Raw genomic sequence first — 18,806 nt, forward strand, 5'->3', positions numbered from 1 at the left:
CACACACATCTACCCCTGTCACCCTTCTACTTCCATGCACATGAATGGGTGCACACGCGCACACACGCACACATGCACACACTCATGCACACACAAGCACACGTCTAAGCAGAAATACACACCTGTGTAAATAAATCCATGCAAGCGCAGACGCACGCACACCACACACACAAACACACAAACACACACGCCTTTGATGAGTCAGTCCCAGTAGTTTCGAAAAACCTTTCATTAGGAGGGGAAAGCTCCCCCCACAGGACAGCAATTAGGATAAGATCTGTCTAAAGTCTAAGAAGAACCGCCTAGACAGCTTCTGTCAGACCAACACACCACTCACAAACACACACACACACGCACACAAACACACACAAAGGCATTTTGGCATTTAGCCAGATGTGTGCAAAAAATGATATGCACACTCCTCAAATCATCCAAGACGCTCTACACTTACGTAACCTCACACAAATTGGCACTCACACACTCACAGCACAAGCAAGTATGCAAGTATGGAAACCACAATGATGACAGTTAAATTCAAACAACAAAGAAATGAAGGCATATTAAGCCAATCAAAATCCACCAAAATCATTCAGTTCACCAATGGAACAACTTTTTCTTTAATAAAATATGTCCTGTCTTTAAAGAAATGTTATGCACAATTGCCATATAGATATATGTCTGTTGAACTAAATTCTATTGTCAGTAAGAAAACCAAAATCTAGAATGCCACTCAATCCAACATGAAGTAACCTTTCCTAACCCCATCTTTAACACAATAAAACTGCTCCTTTTCACCAAAACTAGAAACACAACAAAGAAAGGGCAGCAAAGTCAATCATCCATTTATGGACAGTGTACGCTTAATAATATGTAGTAACACAAGAGCACTTCATCATGCCTCCCATCAGCCAAAGCTCACTACCTCTCCAAACCATCTGGAGACCGAATCCAGAGAACATGCCGGGGCAGGGAGAGAGAGATCAGTCAGAGGGAAGAATAGTCCTGCTTTTCCTTACCTTCTTTCCTTTCTTCTTTTTGTGTGTTGTTTTCCCACTGCCTTTCTCCTTCACTTCTTCACTCATTTTGGAAGTCCAGGTTGTTCCGTGCTGTGGTCTTCAGCGTTCCCGTCATTCCAACATGAAAGTCCACCATGGAGAGCTCCTCAGGATTGAACAAGAAAAAAATGTGTAAATTCAAATAAAAATGAAATAAAAAATAAAATCCAGAATATTCCTGATTGGAGAAAAACACAGATGGTCTGCTTGGAGAGTGTTTGTGCTTATGCGTGTGAGAAAGAGAGAAAGAGAGAGAGAGAGAGAGAGAGAAACTGACTGATGCTTCTGTGCGCGCACTCAGTCTCACTCACACACACTCCTTCTGCCGAGCTCTGAGAGACTCACCATCTCACTCAAAACACGGGGCGTGGAGGGAGAGAGAGAGAGAGAGAGAGAGAGAGGGAGGGAGAGAGAGGGAGAGAGACAGAGGGAGAAAGCGAGAAAGAGAGAGAGAAAGTGCAAATGACAGGAAAAACTGAGAATGAGAATGATGAAATGGTGGTGGAATAAAATAAACAGAGATAAGTATAATATCAAGTCTGCAAGATAAAGACAAAAGAAAGAAAGGCAGAGTGAATCCTTCATGAATGGTGTTTATCTTCCTACCTGCTACACCTTTATTTAAAAAAGGATGAAAGAATCCCACTGAGTGGATGGAGAGCAGGAGAAAGTGCAGCGCAGAGGAATAATACACAAATGCAAAGACAAAGAAATTGCTTTTAGAGAGCAAGAGTGAGCGTGTGGAAGCGAAAATGAGTGACAGCTCGCTGCCAGTCAGTCTTCTTAATGCGAGCGCGCATGGAACACATTTGAGCGTGCGTGTTTTTGTGTGTGTGTGTGTGTGTGTGTGTGTGTGTAGGCTAGTTTGCGCGTGGCGTTATATTAAATGTGACACCCAGCGCTCAGACGCCCTGAAGGGACGAGCAGGGACCAGGGTGCCTCGGGTCCTTCCAGAAAAGGAATTCTCCCCGGGCACCCTGTCAACAGATCAGTTTACTGATGGACAGAGAGAGAGAGAGAGAGAGAGAAAGAGTTAGAGTGAGAGAGAGAAACAGAGGGGGTGTGTGAGCAAGAGAGAGAGAGGAAAAGGGAAGAGTGTGTGAGAGATGGAGAGAGGGAGAGGAGGGGAGAGAGGGGGAAGCAGAGAGAGGGAGAGAGAGTGGGCATGTGTGTGGAGTGAAAGAGAAGGGTAGAGAGGGAAGAAGCGAAAGAAAGAGAGAAGAGGACCACGCCCTCTCTTGCCGACATAACCCACTCCCAATCGCACACGAGGAAAAGAGACGGATCACACAGAACATGAAAAAATGACACAAACGGAAATGAGACAGACTCAGAGGAAAAGGCACAGTGTCACACAGAGAGGAATAATCAATAAAGAAAAACAACTCATGGGAACCAGCTGAGATATGGCAAGGTGCAAGCCATTCCACAGACAGCAATCACTGTGTCAGTAATCCATTTGGGTGTGCATCAGTGTGCGTGTGTGTGTGTGTGTGTAACACTGTTGCCGAGGACTCCCCTCCTGAGGGAGAATTATCCAGTGTGTTTTCAGTGCCAAGGCTTTAGCACCTTTTCACCTGCCAGGTTCATATTTATGTGTCTAAAAGCCCTGAGCATCGACGCGCCCCCCCCCCCCCTGTCCTCGCCTCCCCGGCAGGATTAGCCAGAGACAGACTCAGGGCTCAGCAGAGTGGCACAGATTTATCCACATACCCACCCAGTCGAGGGCTGAGTCGATGCTACCGCCACTCCAGACAGAAAGGGGCTTATTACAGCTATTCCTTCATAAGCAGACTGGTGGCGGCGAGACACTGCTCATCACACACACGACACACACTCACACACAGAGAAGACCCCCTGAGGGGACTGAGAGAGACAAGCGTTGAAAATGTTGTTTGCAGGTCTAAATGTGTGTGTGTGTGTGTGTGTGTGTGTGTGTGTGTGTGTGTGTGTGGGTGGGTGGGTGTGTGCGTGTGCGTGTGAAGATAATAAAGAACCAAATGGATTTTAGGAGAGGCTATGTGATCTAGACATAAACAGGTAGCCTATGGGTGCTTGTGTGAAAGGAACTGCTCCTCCTCTATGAACAGTGATGTAATCCTGGTGCTCTGCTCTCTATATTTCTCTTTCACTCTCCAGCTATAGTCTACTCTACATTTATTCTCCACCTGTCTCTCTGCCCTATCATTGGACTCGTGCACGAGATGAGACACACCTACACACCGACGCGCACATAAAGGAACAAAAATACCAGTCCAAGACCGCCATCTCCTGGCTCCTTGAGGTAAAACCGAGGAGGCGTGTTCTGATGTTGAAAGAAGATCGCATTCTAGTTCGAGAAGCCATCCAAATGGAAACAATATAACAAAACAAATAGGAAGGGCCTTGGCTACAAGTCAGCTGCAGTTAAGCATATGGCCTAATGATTAATCTGCACTGTATTGTCTAAAACGTCTTCATTCCAGCCTGATATACCGTAGGCTACCCTAGCCTATAGTAGGCTAATAGACGGGGTCAGGAATAATATCCCAACTTCTTAAACGTGTCAAACAATAATACACACATAACCACGATAATCCTCACACATCTTTTCGCGTTTAAACTTACACCGAAAACATTCCCGACAGGCACCACCGTTTTTTAAAACCCATCTCCCGCCCTCTGCCGCGTTATTGGCCATTTTGAAAAACAGCTGGCTCACGCATTGGTCCGTTTTCAAACACGTCGGGCGCGGTTAGTTTGAAGAAAACAGCTTAGCAGAAAACCATTCAGCAGCACTACTCTACTAGTTGCAAGCTGAAGCGGGGAAGGTTTTTGTCAACCATCTCATCCCCGAAGAAAATAGTTTTGAGGAGCGGTGAGCATTTCTTTCACATGCTAATATGAGTTTAGTTTTACATTTGCTTATTGTGTGTGTATGGAAGAAATATCCGATGTTAGCAAACCTTCTAAAAAACAGATGTTTTGATACAAGGTAACTGATTAGCTGATGCTAGTGCCAGCTAAGTTAGCATGTACAGTCTGTCACGTTGCAAACGTTTGGCTAAGTTATCTCATTGCAATCCTTTTTATACAATGAAAACAGTCATAGCGATTGGTGCCTTGATTTATAACTTATGATTTCAGTATAGCTTTACCTGACATCATGTTTCTTTTTAGGACCTGAATAATCAGTTACGCTAACGTTATCTAACGTTAACGATTATATGGAGGATAGCGTAACGTTACATTTTGAGAAATGCAAGAGTTCAGGGTAACTTTGCTATGTAGCCACCGTTAGATCATTTAATTGGTAAACACGTATCACTTGTCGTGATCGTAACCTAATCTATCGTGGTCATACCTTTATCCCACTAAAGGTTGGATGTTTATAAGTCAACAGATTGAGAAGTTATGTTAAACTTTAGTCGTCGTAATGACTTCCTTGAAGTCCTAGAAGTGTTCGCCCTCCCCAGACAGTTAAGCAAACTTAACCTTAGTAGGTATCGACATTAATCAAGGCTTAAAACTAGTCATTAGGGTGCTTACGATTAATTGTGAATCCAGTTAAATCCATGCACAGATGTTTACTCGAAAAAAAATTACGAGGTTGTAAAGTTGTGCTAATTAGCTATTATGAAAATCTCCCATAATGTAGTCTAACGCTACCTAACACTTATCACTGTTACCTTCTCAGGAACCGGTCAAAATGGAGGACTACTTGAAGATTGAGAAAATTGGTGAAGGTAAAGTTTCAGTTATTGTTAGTCATCCAGTATTCTACTGTCTTCACACAGTAAGCAACAGTCAACTGTTGAACAACTGCTTGTTTGGTACACGACCTTGTAAGTGAGCCAAAAAACGTTGCGCGACATTGTTTTGTAGTGCCTGTTGGGCATACTCTGTGGAGACCAACTGAGAGTTTTTCAAATTTATATTGCTTAGTCGTACTTGAGCATACATAAGCAAATCGTTCCAGATCGAATTAGAAACATGGTACAGATGTAACCCTCTGGTACATTTCAGATTGAACTCTGCAAAGATATAATCCTTTCTACAATTTAGATGTAAATAATTAAGCACTAATGTTGAAGTTGACTGCACATCTGGCCAATCCACTGCACCAGCTATCTTATGATGAAAATGTTGCTCTCAATAAGCGGCAATATTCTGTTTTTTTTCCTGTGGTTATGGATGAATACCTTTGTATGGGTGTTTTGATAGATTTGTGCACACACCGCTCCTCTACTTTATTGCTAGTCCTCACTGCTGTGTCGTCTTGCAATCCCAGGTACCTATGGAGTGGTGTACAAAGGCAGGCATAAGGCTACAGGTCAGGTGGTTGCTATGAAGAAGATCCGTCTTGAGAGTGAAGAGGAAGGTGTCCCGAGCACTGCCGTCCGGGAGATATCTCTGCTGAAAGAGCTGCAGCACCCTAATGTCGTCCGGTAAGAGCTCGCTTTGTCCAAGAGAGCTTGGATGAGACCAACAAATGTATGTAGTTGGCTAAGCAGTTTTGAATTGCACAATGATTGCAGGAATTAACAGAAATTCTCCATATCCTTTGTTTTCTCATTGTATGTTAGATGCATGAAGCTGTGATGAAGTAGATCACTTCTTATAGTGTATGACCCAAAATGTTTGGATGAAACAAATCCCAATAGTACATTATTGAGGGAGCAATAACTAACAAAACTGTGTGACTGCTTGATTTGCCACAAGTTCTCCATTTCTCCAAATTCGCTCTCATTATGTATGCATCTAGCCATCAACTAGATCACCTCTATCATTATTTATTTGGCTGGCACCTTTCTCCAAAGGAACTAACAGATGTCAATTAACTCACACATTATCAGGTTACACTATCACTGCTAATGTTGCATTACGAGATGATGCCACTTTCAGAACTACAGAGAGGCCCAAAGTTAAGAGTAAGATTAAGCAAAGCCCAAAACTGTACATTATTGAGAGACCAATAGCAACCATAAAAATAACATTTGACAGCTTGATTCGTCACCAGTTGACAGTTTTAATCTCCATTTGCATAATCCAAAGGGAAAAAGCACCACAGGGTTCTGAGAGGGGTTGGTGGAGTGTGTTGCTCGTGTTGCGTGGCCCCTTTCTAGCCGCTTAGTCATGGTGCTTTGAGCACGGGCACTTCTGCCAGCTAAAGTGGCAGAGATTCCACTGTTATGTGGTGGGCTGCCTGATTACAACTGGTTGGATAGAGATCAAGGTGTGTCGAGGCCTGCAAATTCACACAAACCAGCAAAACCTCGGAGGGCCACTTTTTCAGGGATGCTGTACGTCTAGAGCTTGAAAATGCAAACAACAACCACACAAAAAATAAAATAATCCTTAATGTTTGCACAAAAATCTTGGTGGTTCATTGATTAAGATGCCAGAGCATGACAAGCATAAGATGCGTCTTCACAAACACAGTTTGCCTTTTTCCCAGGAACACTTTGTTTTAGATAGATAAATACTGTAGATGTGTGTTTATCCAGTATGACTCACCAATGTGACTTAAGTGATAGCGGACCCTACAAAGTGCTATGTATGTTTAATTTATATAGCACATTTAAGACCAAAGTGCTTCATACAGCAATACAAATTAAAGATAGGGCATAAAAGGGGAATATAGACAAACATGAAGTATTTACAAACAAAGACAACAATAATACTGTCCTCCAAAACCCAACCTCAGGATCTTCAGCTGCCAAATGCCAGATGGAAAAGTTGTCTTAACCTATGATTGGCACTTCTACTGTAACTCTTGGGCTCGCTTTCACATTTTCTGAGTTTCTCTCCTTTGAGGAGTAATTGATGCATGGTGTATTTACAGCAGTTGCACCAAGACTTATCTAGGTTAAAGGATTGGACATGAAGGAGGAGACAATCTGCTTCTATAACATGCTCTAAGATGCAGTAAGATGTCTCTAGATATGTAAAGATTAGTGCTTTTTGGCCAGTCAGTGCATATATTGGCCAATATATGACACCATATTATACAGCACACTCTTAATCTCTGGTATAGATACTGGCAACACTTAACAGCAAAACTTCTGTCTCCCACACGGTCCACAGGCTTCTTGACGTGCTTATGCAGGAGGCTAAACTCTACCTGGTGTTTGAGTTCCTTTCCATGGACCTCAAGAAGTACCTCGACTCAATACCCTCAGGCCAGTTCATGGATTCAACTCTAGTAAAAGTAAGTGGTTTCAAGTACAGTATATATTTAGGAATTCCAGGGACCAGAATTTGCAGATGATGTCAGGGATTTAAAGGTAAACTATGCAGGATTGGCAATTTCTGCACCGGTTTCGCTTTCACTTTTAGTTTTCGCTCGTTTTATGCTTGCATATGTCTCTGCAGAGCTTCCCCTACAGCTTTAGCGTGTATTTTTAACGAAACTCCTCTATCGGTCAGTCTGCCGTGCCTTTTCATGAGACTTTGCATGCCACCTCCTGGAGTAGAGCATGGGTGCGTGTCCGAGGTCTCCTGAAGTTGCAAGTGTGGTTCTACCGCTACAGACCGATAATGACTCATATATAACAGTATGGAACGAATTGATTAGCTGAAAAACGTTGCATAGTATACCTTTAAGATAGGGGTGGCACGGTTTTTGAAAAATGCTCCGAACCGTGCGGTTCGCATGTCACGGTCCGGAGTGTGTTTTCGTTGTACGGTCCTACGGTTCAGGCTTATGGCATGCGCAATTGATTCACATATGTGACGACGTGTTTCCCTTATGTGCGAGAGTAGTATGGAGTTTTGAGTGCTGCGCGCAAGGTATTAGAAATGGCAAGTGCAAGAGATCATCCCTAGCGTGGTCAAACTGATGCACCTGATCCTGCTCGGGTGGAAGCATGTTCTTCCGCAACTGTAGACTATGCGTGCAACTTTACCAAATTAATCCAAATAGAACATTCACAATCGTGAACGCAATGACGCACAGAAGACGATTAGCTAAATTACTGTTAAAAACGGTTAGCATCAGACATTTGATAAAATCTCTTGCATTCAAGTTGACTGACCATCTCAATACCAATGTTTTCAACTCCAAGGCTTAAAAGGGCCGGTCCCAAGGAGAAAAAGTATAAGCTTACCTTGAAATTAAAACACATGTGGGGAAACTGAACAGTCCAACCAGTAGAGTATGATGAGCTTAGCCTGCTACTTTGTTTACAATATTTTGAGGCTTCAGCCAGACAGCTGAATTTAAGAGGTGGAGTTATAATGAATAGTAGGCTATAATCTGCATAAAGTTTGCTGTTATGAATATCAGACATGTCAGTATATAGAATGAATAAATAATGACATAATGTGTGTGTTTCAAATAAAGACAAGCTTTACATCTTGTTAAAAAATCATTCACACTATATGAAAGGAGAGCGATAAAAAGGCGATGCAATGAAAAATATGGGTGGACGACCTACATTTTGTGGTGGTGCACCATCCCTGCCAAATAAATGAAAAGATTGTTGAAATCATCAATGTCTTCCCTCTTGCTTTATCAAAATCTCAACTGAAGCTTAAAGTTTCCTCAGACAATAATGTGCTTTATGTGAAGTCAAATTGAGTTTGTGCATTATTACATGATAACTATTCTCTAAATACTCTAGCCTAATTGTGGATGATTAAGCTATGTGCTGAAATATGTTTCTGGAGTGTTAAAGAGTAAAAGAAAAAATAACAACAAGAACCGCACCGAACCGAAAACCGTTACCCTGAACCGTGATACGAACCGAACCGTAGATTTTGTGAACCGTGCCACCCCTACTTTAAGATGATGTCAGGGATTTAAGATGATGTCAGGGATTTAAGATGATGAAGGACTAAAGCGTACAGAATCAGTTGAACTATGCCCATGGATCACGCCTCTTGTGCAGTTGAAATAAAGCGTTGACTCCCCAGACTAATGTTCAATCTTAAAAGATTGAGCTTAGAATGGTGAAAGCCAAACTAGGGATTTAGGTGTTCAGGCACTGTTCCTGAATTCCGCCATGAGCTGGGTTGTTCAAGATTTGAACGTAAGCAATATGATTACAGCCTTATGACCCATTCAAAGATGCCAGGTGACTTAAGGCAGAAATGCTCTTCTTTGCTTTAAGCCCTGTAATAATGTGCCAGAGACCCCCTCTGATTACCCTCAGAGTTACCTTTATTTCTTATCTTTTATTTAACTCCAGTCTGTACGCATACTTTGTCATAATGTTTTCACAAATTGATATCCTTTTTGTTTTCACAATGTCATTGCATTTTTTTTAATTATAATAATGGTAATAAAAAGGTAAAAAATCACGCTCATCCGTGTGAGATGCAGGATTAAGAGTGACTGGATATTTAAGAGAAGAATCCGCACACTTCAAGTCTTTGTGAAAAATTTGCTTTACTGATCAGTAAAGCACATTTTTCACAAAGACTTGAAGTGTGCGGATTCTTCTCTTAAATACAATAATGGTAATAAAAACTCTTTTTTTCTTTCAGAGCTACCTGTACCAGATCCTGGAGGGCATCCTGTTCTGCCACAGCCGACGGGTTCTGCACCGCGACCTGAAGCCCCAGAACCTGCTCATCGACAACAAGGGCGTCATCAAGCTGGCCGACTTCGGGCTGGCTCGGGCTTTCGGCGTGCCAGTGAGGGTCTACACACACGAGGTATATCACAAGAACATCAGCTTGTGTGTGTGATTATTGATTATTGATTGATAGTGATCATAATGTTACCCGTTTGGATCTTATGGTATAGTTATAGAGTACAGAGGTGCACTCAAATGCCTTGAACCAAGCTAAATGTTTGTGGCAAGCTTGTTTGTCTGAATAGATACATTTGAACGAATTTGTGTAAACACCGCAATTTGAGTGCATCTCTGCTGCCCTATGCAGCGTGTGAGCATTACAATGCAAAAGGTTTATGAGCCAAACATCTCTTGTGACATTCCATTCGGTCAGCTTTTGTTATGTCTGAGTGTACAACAGCACTGAAGTTGTTTGTGTGTGTGTGTGTGTGTGTGTGTGTAGGTGGTGACTCTGTGGTACAGAGCCCCAGAGGTCCTCTTGGGAGCGTCTCGGTACTCCACACCCGTAGACGTCTGGAGTATCGGCACCATTTTTGCGGAGCTCGCCACCAAGAAGCCCCTCTTCCATGGCGACTCTGAGATCGACCAGCTCTTCAGGATATTCAGGTAGCACCGCACAATTGTCTCACTCGCAACTCCTTGGCGTCCATCTTCCATCGCTGGGGGGGGTTCAAACCAAAGATTTGTGACAAGATGACCTGCAACGTTCTAAAACCTTGCAAATGCGACTAGACATGGTGAATGCTTTGCGACGGCTTGCAACACCTGGCAAGGACATTTAGGTGCTGTGTCCACCAAACGCGTTTTTAACAGCCAGAGCGCCCTCAACCTCCTCCTCTCGGTGCTTCTTGGCGCTTCGATAAGTGTTTATTGTTGCTAAGTTACCAAGACCAGAGACGGTTTATAACGAGAAGTGCCATTGACGAGCCCGGCGCTGTTCTAAAAGTTGAACAGATTTCAACTTTGAGCGCTCTGAGCGCTGCGACAAAAACGTCGGCGCCGACAGTGTGAGCGCTGTCTATGTAAGTCTATGTAGCTCAGCGCACAGTGTGAGCGCTGAGCTACATAGACTTTACATTGAAAATTGTCGCCGTCGGCGCAAAAAACGCGTTTGGTGGACACAGCACCTTAATCCACACCACTGCAACTCCTTCTGCAATGGTTTAGTCTTGTTGCGGATCTTTGGTGTGAATTGGGCCTTAAGATTCCCTTCCACAACAATTCAAGCTTCTGAAATTTTCCAACATTCCCATCACACCGGTGTGACCGTACGCCTGAGGTGCGTTCAGATTTGCCAAACAGTGGCGAACGTTTGTGGTGAACATGTTTTCTTTGCACAGTTCCATTGTATGGCCTGATGGAGTTCAGGTGTGGTGCCTGAATTCGGTCTTGAACTCGCCAAAGAAGGATGTCAAGAAAGGCTATTCTCTATATTGTCTTTGAATGTATTTGATAATTTCAGGCACATATAATTTCCTGACTCTCAGTCCTGTGTATGTTCGCGGAGCACTACCTCCTCAGACTGTTACTTTGCGATTATTTGCAAATGTTCCCCCTTAAACTTAAGGCTAACAGAAAACTGTTTGCAAACGTACACAAACGTTCGCCTATGTTTACGAGTCTGAATGCACCTCTGGTGTAGTGTTGGCACTAGTGTTTGATTGGGATTTTCAATTCGATTTTTCTTTCAACTGTTACTCGTTATGCTAATGTAACATTTATTGGCATTCCATGTTGTGATTTGCTTTGGAGAAAAACATTTGTCAAGAAAACAAAGTATGAATGTGTTTTATTTTAACTTACACTGATGCTATTTTGATGTTCTTTAGAACCCTGGGAACACCAAATAATGATGTTTGGCCCGAAGTGGAGTCCCTTCCTGACTACAAGAACACTTTTCCCAAGTGGAAGGGAGGAAACCTGTCCACCTCTGTGAAGAACCTCAACAAGAGTGGCATTGATCTGCTCGGGGTGAGCCACAGACTAAAGGCCTTTGCACTTGGGCACCGTGTGGTGCGCCCTGTTTCCAACATTTGGTTACATTCAATTCCATTGTTTGGGTAGAATGGGTACATCCATAGATGTATATATGTCTATGGGTACATCCCTCACACACAACCGCTGAACTCTAGCAGCTGCAGTGTAGATCACCATTGTTCTATAGGTCATCGAGTGCTTGTTGGTTAAAAATGTTGGTGTTGGTCATTGACTAACTGTCATTTCTTATGTGCAGTGCACTTGACATTCTTCAAAATGATGGATCAGTGAGGCATTACCAATAATTAGCAAAAAAAAATTTTTTTTTAAAAAAAGTAGTTTTGGCATAGCCTTAATTCATTTTGATGGTACTTCAGGGTGTTTTTGTAATACAGTAGCTGTCAAAATTGAACCTTTGAAATATGGGACATTTCCCTGGTTATTCGCCCCAAAATACTGGGAAATTTAAACATTCGTCTTTCTGTTGCTAACCCTCTGCTGACAGCAAGAATTCGTACTACAAAACTGCTGCATTAACTAAGTGGGTTGTGAAGCTATACTGTAGGTCTAACGGGACTAAGTGGGATGTGAAGCTATACTGCAGGTCTAACGGGACTAAGTGGGATGTGAAGCTATACTGTAGGTCTAACGGGACTAAGTGGGATGTGAAGCTATACTGTAGGTCTAACGGGACTAAGTGGGATGTGAAGCTATACCAAAGATCCTTCATTACTATCAAGATACTGCAACGCAATACGTTACTATGGGAGCAAAACGGGACAGTTCCGGTCTGCATAAGTGCGACGTCACTAAATAAACTTTCGCTCTTAATAAGCAATAACAACATACAAACATAATTGTGATTACAGTATTTCTGTCTAAAATCATGCATGATACCAATGAATCATTCTATAGGACACGGAATGAATAATTTAATTAGTCCGTGAACCGAGCTAATTAGCTAGCGGACGTTAGCTTAAAAAGCAATGGAAGTGAATGGCAGTAACCATGACAATACAGCTATGCGCTGCCAGGTCACTAACAGTTGAAAGACTCCGCTTAAACAGTATATACCATTGCAAGTTCACTTGAGTATAAACTACCCGGTTTAACTAATGTCACTAATGTTATTCAGGTAGTTGTCATTTCAAAGAAATGACACTGCTCCGTTTAAAATGTTACCTTAGGTAGGCGGCTAGCTAGCTAGCTAGCAACCAGACAGTAACCAGCAGCAGCATGGTCTGATATTAAGTTATTTTCTTAACAAACCCATCCACTAAAAATTACACTATTAGGCTTGAAATGATCGGAAAAACTTACAGATTATGACAAAATATTCCAAAATACCGTCAACAAATCCAGAAAGCCATAATGGCCAATTTATTGATAACATTCCACAAGTCTCCCATTGACCGTAATGCAGCGAGGGCGTACTCTGGTCTGCATAAAGGGGGATTCCCTCCCAACCCCCTTGCAATAATAGAACGCGGAAATGGACGAACGTTGGGCCCTCTCGCTCCGCTTGAACCCTCTCTGGCTATACTGTAGGTCTAAGCTATACTGTAGGTCTAACGGGACTAAGTGGGATGTGAAGCTATACTGTAGGTCTAACGGGACTAAGTGGGATGTGAAGCTATACTGTAGGTCTAAGCTATACTGTAGATCTAACGGGACTAAGTGGGATGTGAAGCTATACTGTAGGTCTAACGGGACTAAGTGGGATGTGAAGCTATACTGTAGGTCTAAGCTATACTGTAGGTCTAACGGGACTAAGTGGGATGTGAAGCTATACTGTAGGTCTAAGCTATACTGTAGATCTAACGGGACTAAGTGGGATGTGAAGCTATACTGTAGGTCTAATGGGACTAAGTGGGATGTGAAGCTATACTGTAGGTCTAATGGGACTAAGTGGGATGTGAAGCTATACTGTAGGTCTAACGGGACTAAGTGGGATGTGAAGCCATACTGTAGGTCTAACGGGACTAAGTGGGATGTGAAGCTATACTGTAGGTCTAAGCTATACTGTAGGTCTAACGGGACTAAGTGGGATGTGAAGCTATACTGTAGGTCTAAGCTATACTGTAGGTCTAACGGGACTAAGTGGGATGTGAAGCTATACTGTAGGTCTAACGGGACTAAGTGGGATGTGAAGCTATACTGTACGTCTAAGCTATACTGTAGGTCTAACGGGACTAAGTGGGATGTGAAGCTAAGCTATACTGTAGGTCTAAGCTATACTGTAGGTCTAACCGGACTAAGTGGGATGTGAAGCTATACTGTAGGTCTAACGGGACTAAGTGGGTTGTGAAGCTATACTGTTGGTCTAACGGGACTAAGTGGGATGTGAAGCTATACTGTAGGTCTAATGGGACTAAGTGGGTTGTGAAGCTATACTGCAGGTCTAACGGGACTAAGTGGGTTGTGAAGCTATACTGCAGGTCTAACGGGACTAAGTGGGTTGTGAAGCTATACTGCAGGTCTAACGGGACTAAGTGGGTTGTGAAGCTATACTGTTGGTCTAAGCTATACTGTAGGTCTAACGGGACTAAGTGGGATGTGAAGCTATACTGTAGGTCTAACGGGACTAAGTGGGATGTGAAGCTATAACGGGACTAACGCACAGATTGGCGTCAAATCGTGCTCTCACAACAACCAAGCAGTTATCTTAAAAGGCCAACATCACTCTTAAGGTTGCCTTCAAGCAAGCAAAACGATGCTTTGAAAACATATTTTTTTAGCTGAAAGTGCAATGGGGTAGCAACAGGACAACCGTACAGAGACTGATAGGTTTGATGAGAGGGCTAATGTTAGGAAAGTATTAAAATACGGAATATTTTACGGGAAAAGAGCTTAAACACACGAGAAACCCGGAAAAAACGTGAGGGTTGACGGCTATGGTTTTTGTACGTCTGAGGTTTTGCATCAGTACTGCATTCATAAAGATATTTGAAATGCATTCGGAAATCACAGGTCAAATTTCGTTGGGAAAGGGATAAACACCCTATACACACCTGTTCTTCCCACTAGTCACACACAGTATGCAAGACACAATGCTGTATGCCGTCACAATGATGTCGCCAAAAGACCAGTTTTATCTTTTGCCATCCTTTATCACCCCAGCTGGGCTGCCTTTTTTTTTTTTTTAGCACGTCTCAAGTTGATGGTTCCTTAGTTTTGAACTAGAAAAAAAAAAACAGCACTGGAAAAAAAAAACAACACTCCACCGTTTTTTCATTATAAACTACGTTAGTTAAGGGAATAAGTCGAGTTGATTCATACCTCTCGTGTTTTCAATGCATGCACTCGATGGCTGGCACGCGGCGCTACTTTGATACACCTACGTTGCACTTAGCAAGCCCAATTCATTCATTAGGATCCAAACAGATGAAGTTCGAAGCGACCAAACACCTCCACCTCCGAGTAGTTACACAACCAAGTATGGTGAGACAAAATAAAAAGTACTTTGATTTATCACTTTGACTCGGCGCACTAATATCCTCACTTCAAAGTGAAACTGAACATATGCATTATTATCCATATTATTACAACACTCAACGGCAGATGTTTTTATACGCTGAAATAGAGATTTTTCTGACAACCATGTTCTGCCTAAACTGTAAGGAATGCTTCTTTGCATGATGATCAGCTCGATATTCAGATGCGTTTACTTTTTTTTTTTTTAAATGGTCTTTGCGAAGATTTGTAGACTTATTTTCCGCACTAGCAGCCATTCTTCTTCAAACTCTTTCCCTTCAGCCGCAGTCTGCATCTGATCAGACTCCGTTTGAAGGGGAAGTTTGGCGGGTTGAACAACACTTCCCCTTTGATATAAAAGAATTGGGACACCCTATCGCTACACGTGAAAATAAAGTGATAGTATTGAACTAGTACTTAAATTGTAGGCACTCCTTTCCTCTAGTTCTACGGTAGTATTGACAGATGCATTGGTAATTCTCTCTTTTCTGCGCTGTAGTATACTTCTATTGCTTCAAGCTTTTGATAATACAGTCTGCCAAATAAAACCTTCCAACCTCACAGAAAAAGGCATGTTAAGACTTGTAGTAACTTGAATGTAAACTTGCGTGTTCTTATTTCTGGGTGCGTTTGTTTTACAGAAAATGCTGATCTATGACCCTCCAAGGCGCATCTCTGCCCGTCAGGCCATGAACCACCCTTACTTTGACGACCTCAACAAGAGTACCCTCCCTGCCAGCAACATGAGAATCTAACTGGGCAACCTGTCGTCACGGAAATGGTCCCTGTGGCAACCCATGCAATTATGGAGCAATACTCACCTCGGAATTTATTTGTCGACGTATATGTTAATGTTGTATTTTGTATGTTGTGTTTGTCCTCTTTAAATGTTTGTATGCCTTCAGTTGTGTAATAGAAGGCATTTGTGTACATACATTCTTGCGCTTTTTTTGGAGAGAAATGTCAGTTTGTATATGTTTCCAGTAAAGTGCACTTTTTGACATCAAACATTTGTGCTTTTCCAGGGAGCAGCAGAGCTATGGTGTCAATCTTCTGTTGAGAGACCTTGTACAGTTTTGCCCATTTCTTACACACTTAATTAAAGTGTAACTCAACCTGGGGTCTATTTACGGTAGTTAACAACTTCCATCTTTTGATTGAGCGCAGAATTACGTTAATTGGTGGCATTCTGAGCAAGACTGTTTATTTGCATTATTGCTGAATGGGCTTGCAGGGATGCTAACCGGGCAAGGTGCCACGTCACTATTTTACACCACTAACAAAATATAATTACACTTCTGTGGTAGTGTGGTGAGGGTTTCAACAGACAAACTGAAGTATTGTAAACGTTGAAAGTGTACAGAGATGTTCTAACTAGACCTGTATCTTTATGCTTCCTGGTCCAGTATCGTCAAATCTTGCAGCGCTCTGCAGATCTAGCTAAATGTTTGTGTTGAAAGATTCACCAGATATGCGCAGCCATTTGTAGAAACCCTCACCACACTACCACAGAAGTGTAATTATATTTTGAGCATTATTAGTGGAATGAAATGGTGCTGTAGCACCTTGCCCTTGTATCCCATTCAGTGATGATGCAAATAAAAGGTTTTGCTCAAAATGCTACCAGGTAATGCAATTTTGCTCTCAGTCAGAAGTTTGAAGTTGTTAATAGACCTTGGTTGTTTCTTATCTGAAATCACACTTAAACATTAATGCTTAGACCAAAGCTTGAAAATCTGAACATCCTGTTACCATATATTATTACTTTTATTATTTATTTAGTATTTTCTGTTTTGCCCTTAGTTTGCAATTCTGCAACACGCTCATTGCAAGGCACTACAGTCATTACATTAGACACATTCAAGAATGATATCTCTTGTAATCATTGGGAAAACACTTCTTTTCAAAATGCTAAACATGTGGTAGTTGAAAATACTGACACACTGCCTACCTGAACTCCACTCTTTCTGAGCCTTACCTGAGCACTACAAATAGATCTTGGGTGATCTTTTCCACATTTCATAGCCTGGGAGGACTTTGAAGTTGGTTGTATTATGCCCAGGTCCCAGTTGAAGACGGGACCTACAAATCAGCCAATCACCCAATCCCTCACAGTTGTCGGTACTTTGTCCTGGAATTACTTTTGGTGTACTGTATTGATTACAGCAATTCCCTTTTTTCCTTGAAAAGATGTTTACTAGCACAGCCAGGTGGTGTTTGCAACTTGAAACTACTGTCATAACTGTTAAATGACTCCACTCCCTCTAAAATGGGTTGCAACAATAGTAATAGTGATTCTTCCGTATAAAAGTAGATAAATAGTACAAGGTGTCTTGTTCAGTCACTATTTAAATGGTATGGTTATGGGATTTGACAGACACTTCTGTCCAAAGTGACTTGGAAATTAAAATGATGCAATAGTCAAAATTAACTACAATAATAAAACACCAAATGTCTGTGAATGAATGATGTATCATGCATAAATAGTTGTTCCTTAAATACAGTGTGGTTCAGTAGACACCCCTATGTTAAATGACAGAGGCAGGCAGATGCTTTACTTTAAAGACCAGTTATTTCATGGATCGAGGATCCTATGCATCCTGATCAAGTTCCTGTGGCCTTTGAAATTAAAATAGCCCCACATCATTACATATCTTAGAGATCGGTATGGTTTTATTTCAGTAAGCCTAATTTATGGTTTGATTTGTATTGTCCTAGTAATCAATAAAGTAACCCATGCAAATCTCTAAATATGGTGAAGGGTATGTGATGATGTGGGGCTATTTTAGCAGCTTAGAAGAAACACTGGGTTTTTGAATAACTCTTCAGATCCAGATATAAAGGGCTACTGCTTTGGTCATGATGAATGAAACAAGTCTACAATGTGATCTCAGTGGGTTAAATAACAAATATAGACCATACAAAAACATATTATTGATTATAAGTATTGATACATTGTTATGGCTGTATTGATTTAAAAGCCTGATAATGTGGTGGGTCCACTAGACCCAGGAAAACTGGTTGTGTAATATGAATAACACTTTGCTCTCAAAGTACAACACTCAAACTAGAATATAGAATATATACTTTTTTGATCCTGTGAGGGAAATTCAGTTCTCTGCATTTAACCGAATTAGTGAACACACAGTGAGGTGAATCACAACCCAGAGCAGTGAGGGGTTAGGTGCCTTGCTCAATAAGGGCACTTCAGCCGTGGACTGGTCGGGGATCGAACCGGCAACCCTCCGGTTACAAGCCTGAAGCCCTGACCAGTAGGCCACGGCTAGTGCAGTAACATAAGGCTGTATGTATAAGAATAAATACAGTACATTTGCACATAAATAGACACTATGGGTGGGATAGAGTAGGCTAATGCAACCAGAGGAGTGTGGCTGGGGAAGAGGGTAGTAGGAAGTAGTAAGAATAATACTTGTTCTTATCCTATTCCTTCCCTTAAAATGTACACATAAGGTGCCTCTCATTCAGTGTTTATACGTCCTACCTCGCTCCTCAGGCCTCGATCCTCACTGATGTACATAAAGAATGATGGGGTGGCAACAATGGGATAGTCTATCCCTTCTTCTATCTTTCTTAATGTAGATCAGTGAGGATCAAGGCCCGAGGGAGAACGTATAAACGCCGAATGAGAGACCCTATATTGCTAAAAGTATTGGGTCACCTGCCTTGACCCCACATGAACACTTCCTGTTCCAACATGACTGCACCAGTGCACAAAGCA

The 18,806-nt window shown here is 42.0% G+C and overlaps 1 protein-coding gene across 1 annotated transcript; it reads left to right on the forward strand.

The window, feature by feature from the left end:
* Nucleotides 1-3,772: 3,772 nt before the first annotated feature.
* On the forward strand, nt 3,773-16,075 carry cdk1 (cyclin dependent kinase 1). Its single transcript, XM_062519738.1, has 8 exons — nt 3,773-3,912; nt 4,732-4,780; nt 5,326-5,482; nt 7,122-7,245; nt 9,525-9,695; nt 10,059-10,222; nt 11,446-11,587; nt 15,709-16,075. Exons 2-8 carry the CDS (start codon nt 4,744-4,746, stop codon nt 15,820-15,822), a joined length of 909 nt encoding a protein of 302 aa, XP_062375722.1. The 5' UTR covers nt 3,773-3,912; nt 4,732-4,743; the 3' UTR covers nt 15,823-16,075.
* Nucleotides 16,076-18,806: the final 2,731 nt, after the last annotated feature.

The sequence above is a fragment of the Sardina pilchardus genome, chromosome 18 (assembly GCF_963854185.1).
Source record: "Sardina pilchardus chromosome 18, fSarPil1.1, whole genome shotgun sequence".
Classification (NCBI taxonomy): domain Eukaryota; kingdom Metazoa; phylum Chordata; class Actinopteri; order Clupeiformes; family Clupeidae; genus Sardina; species Sardina pilchardus.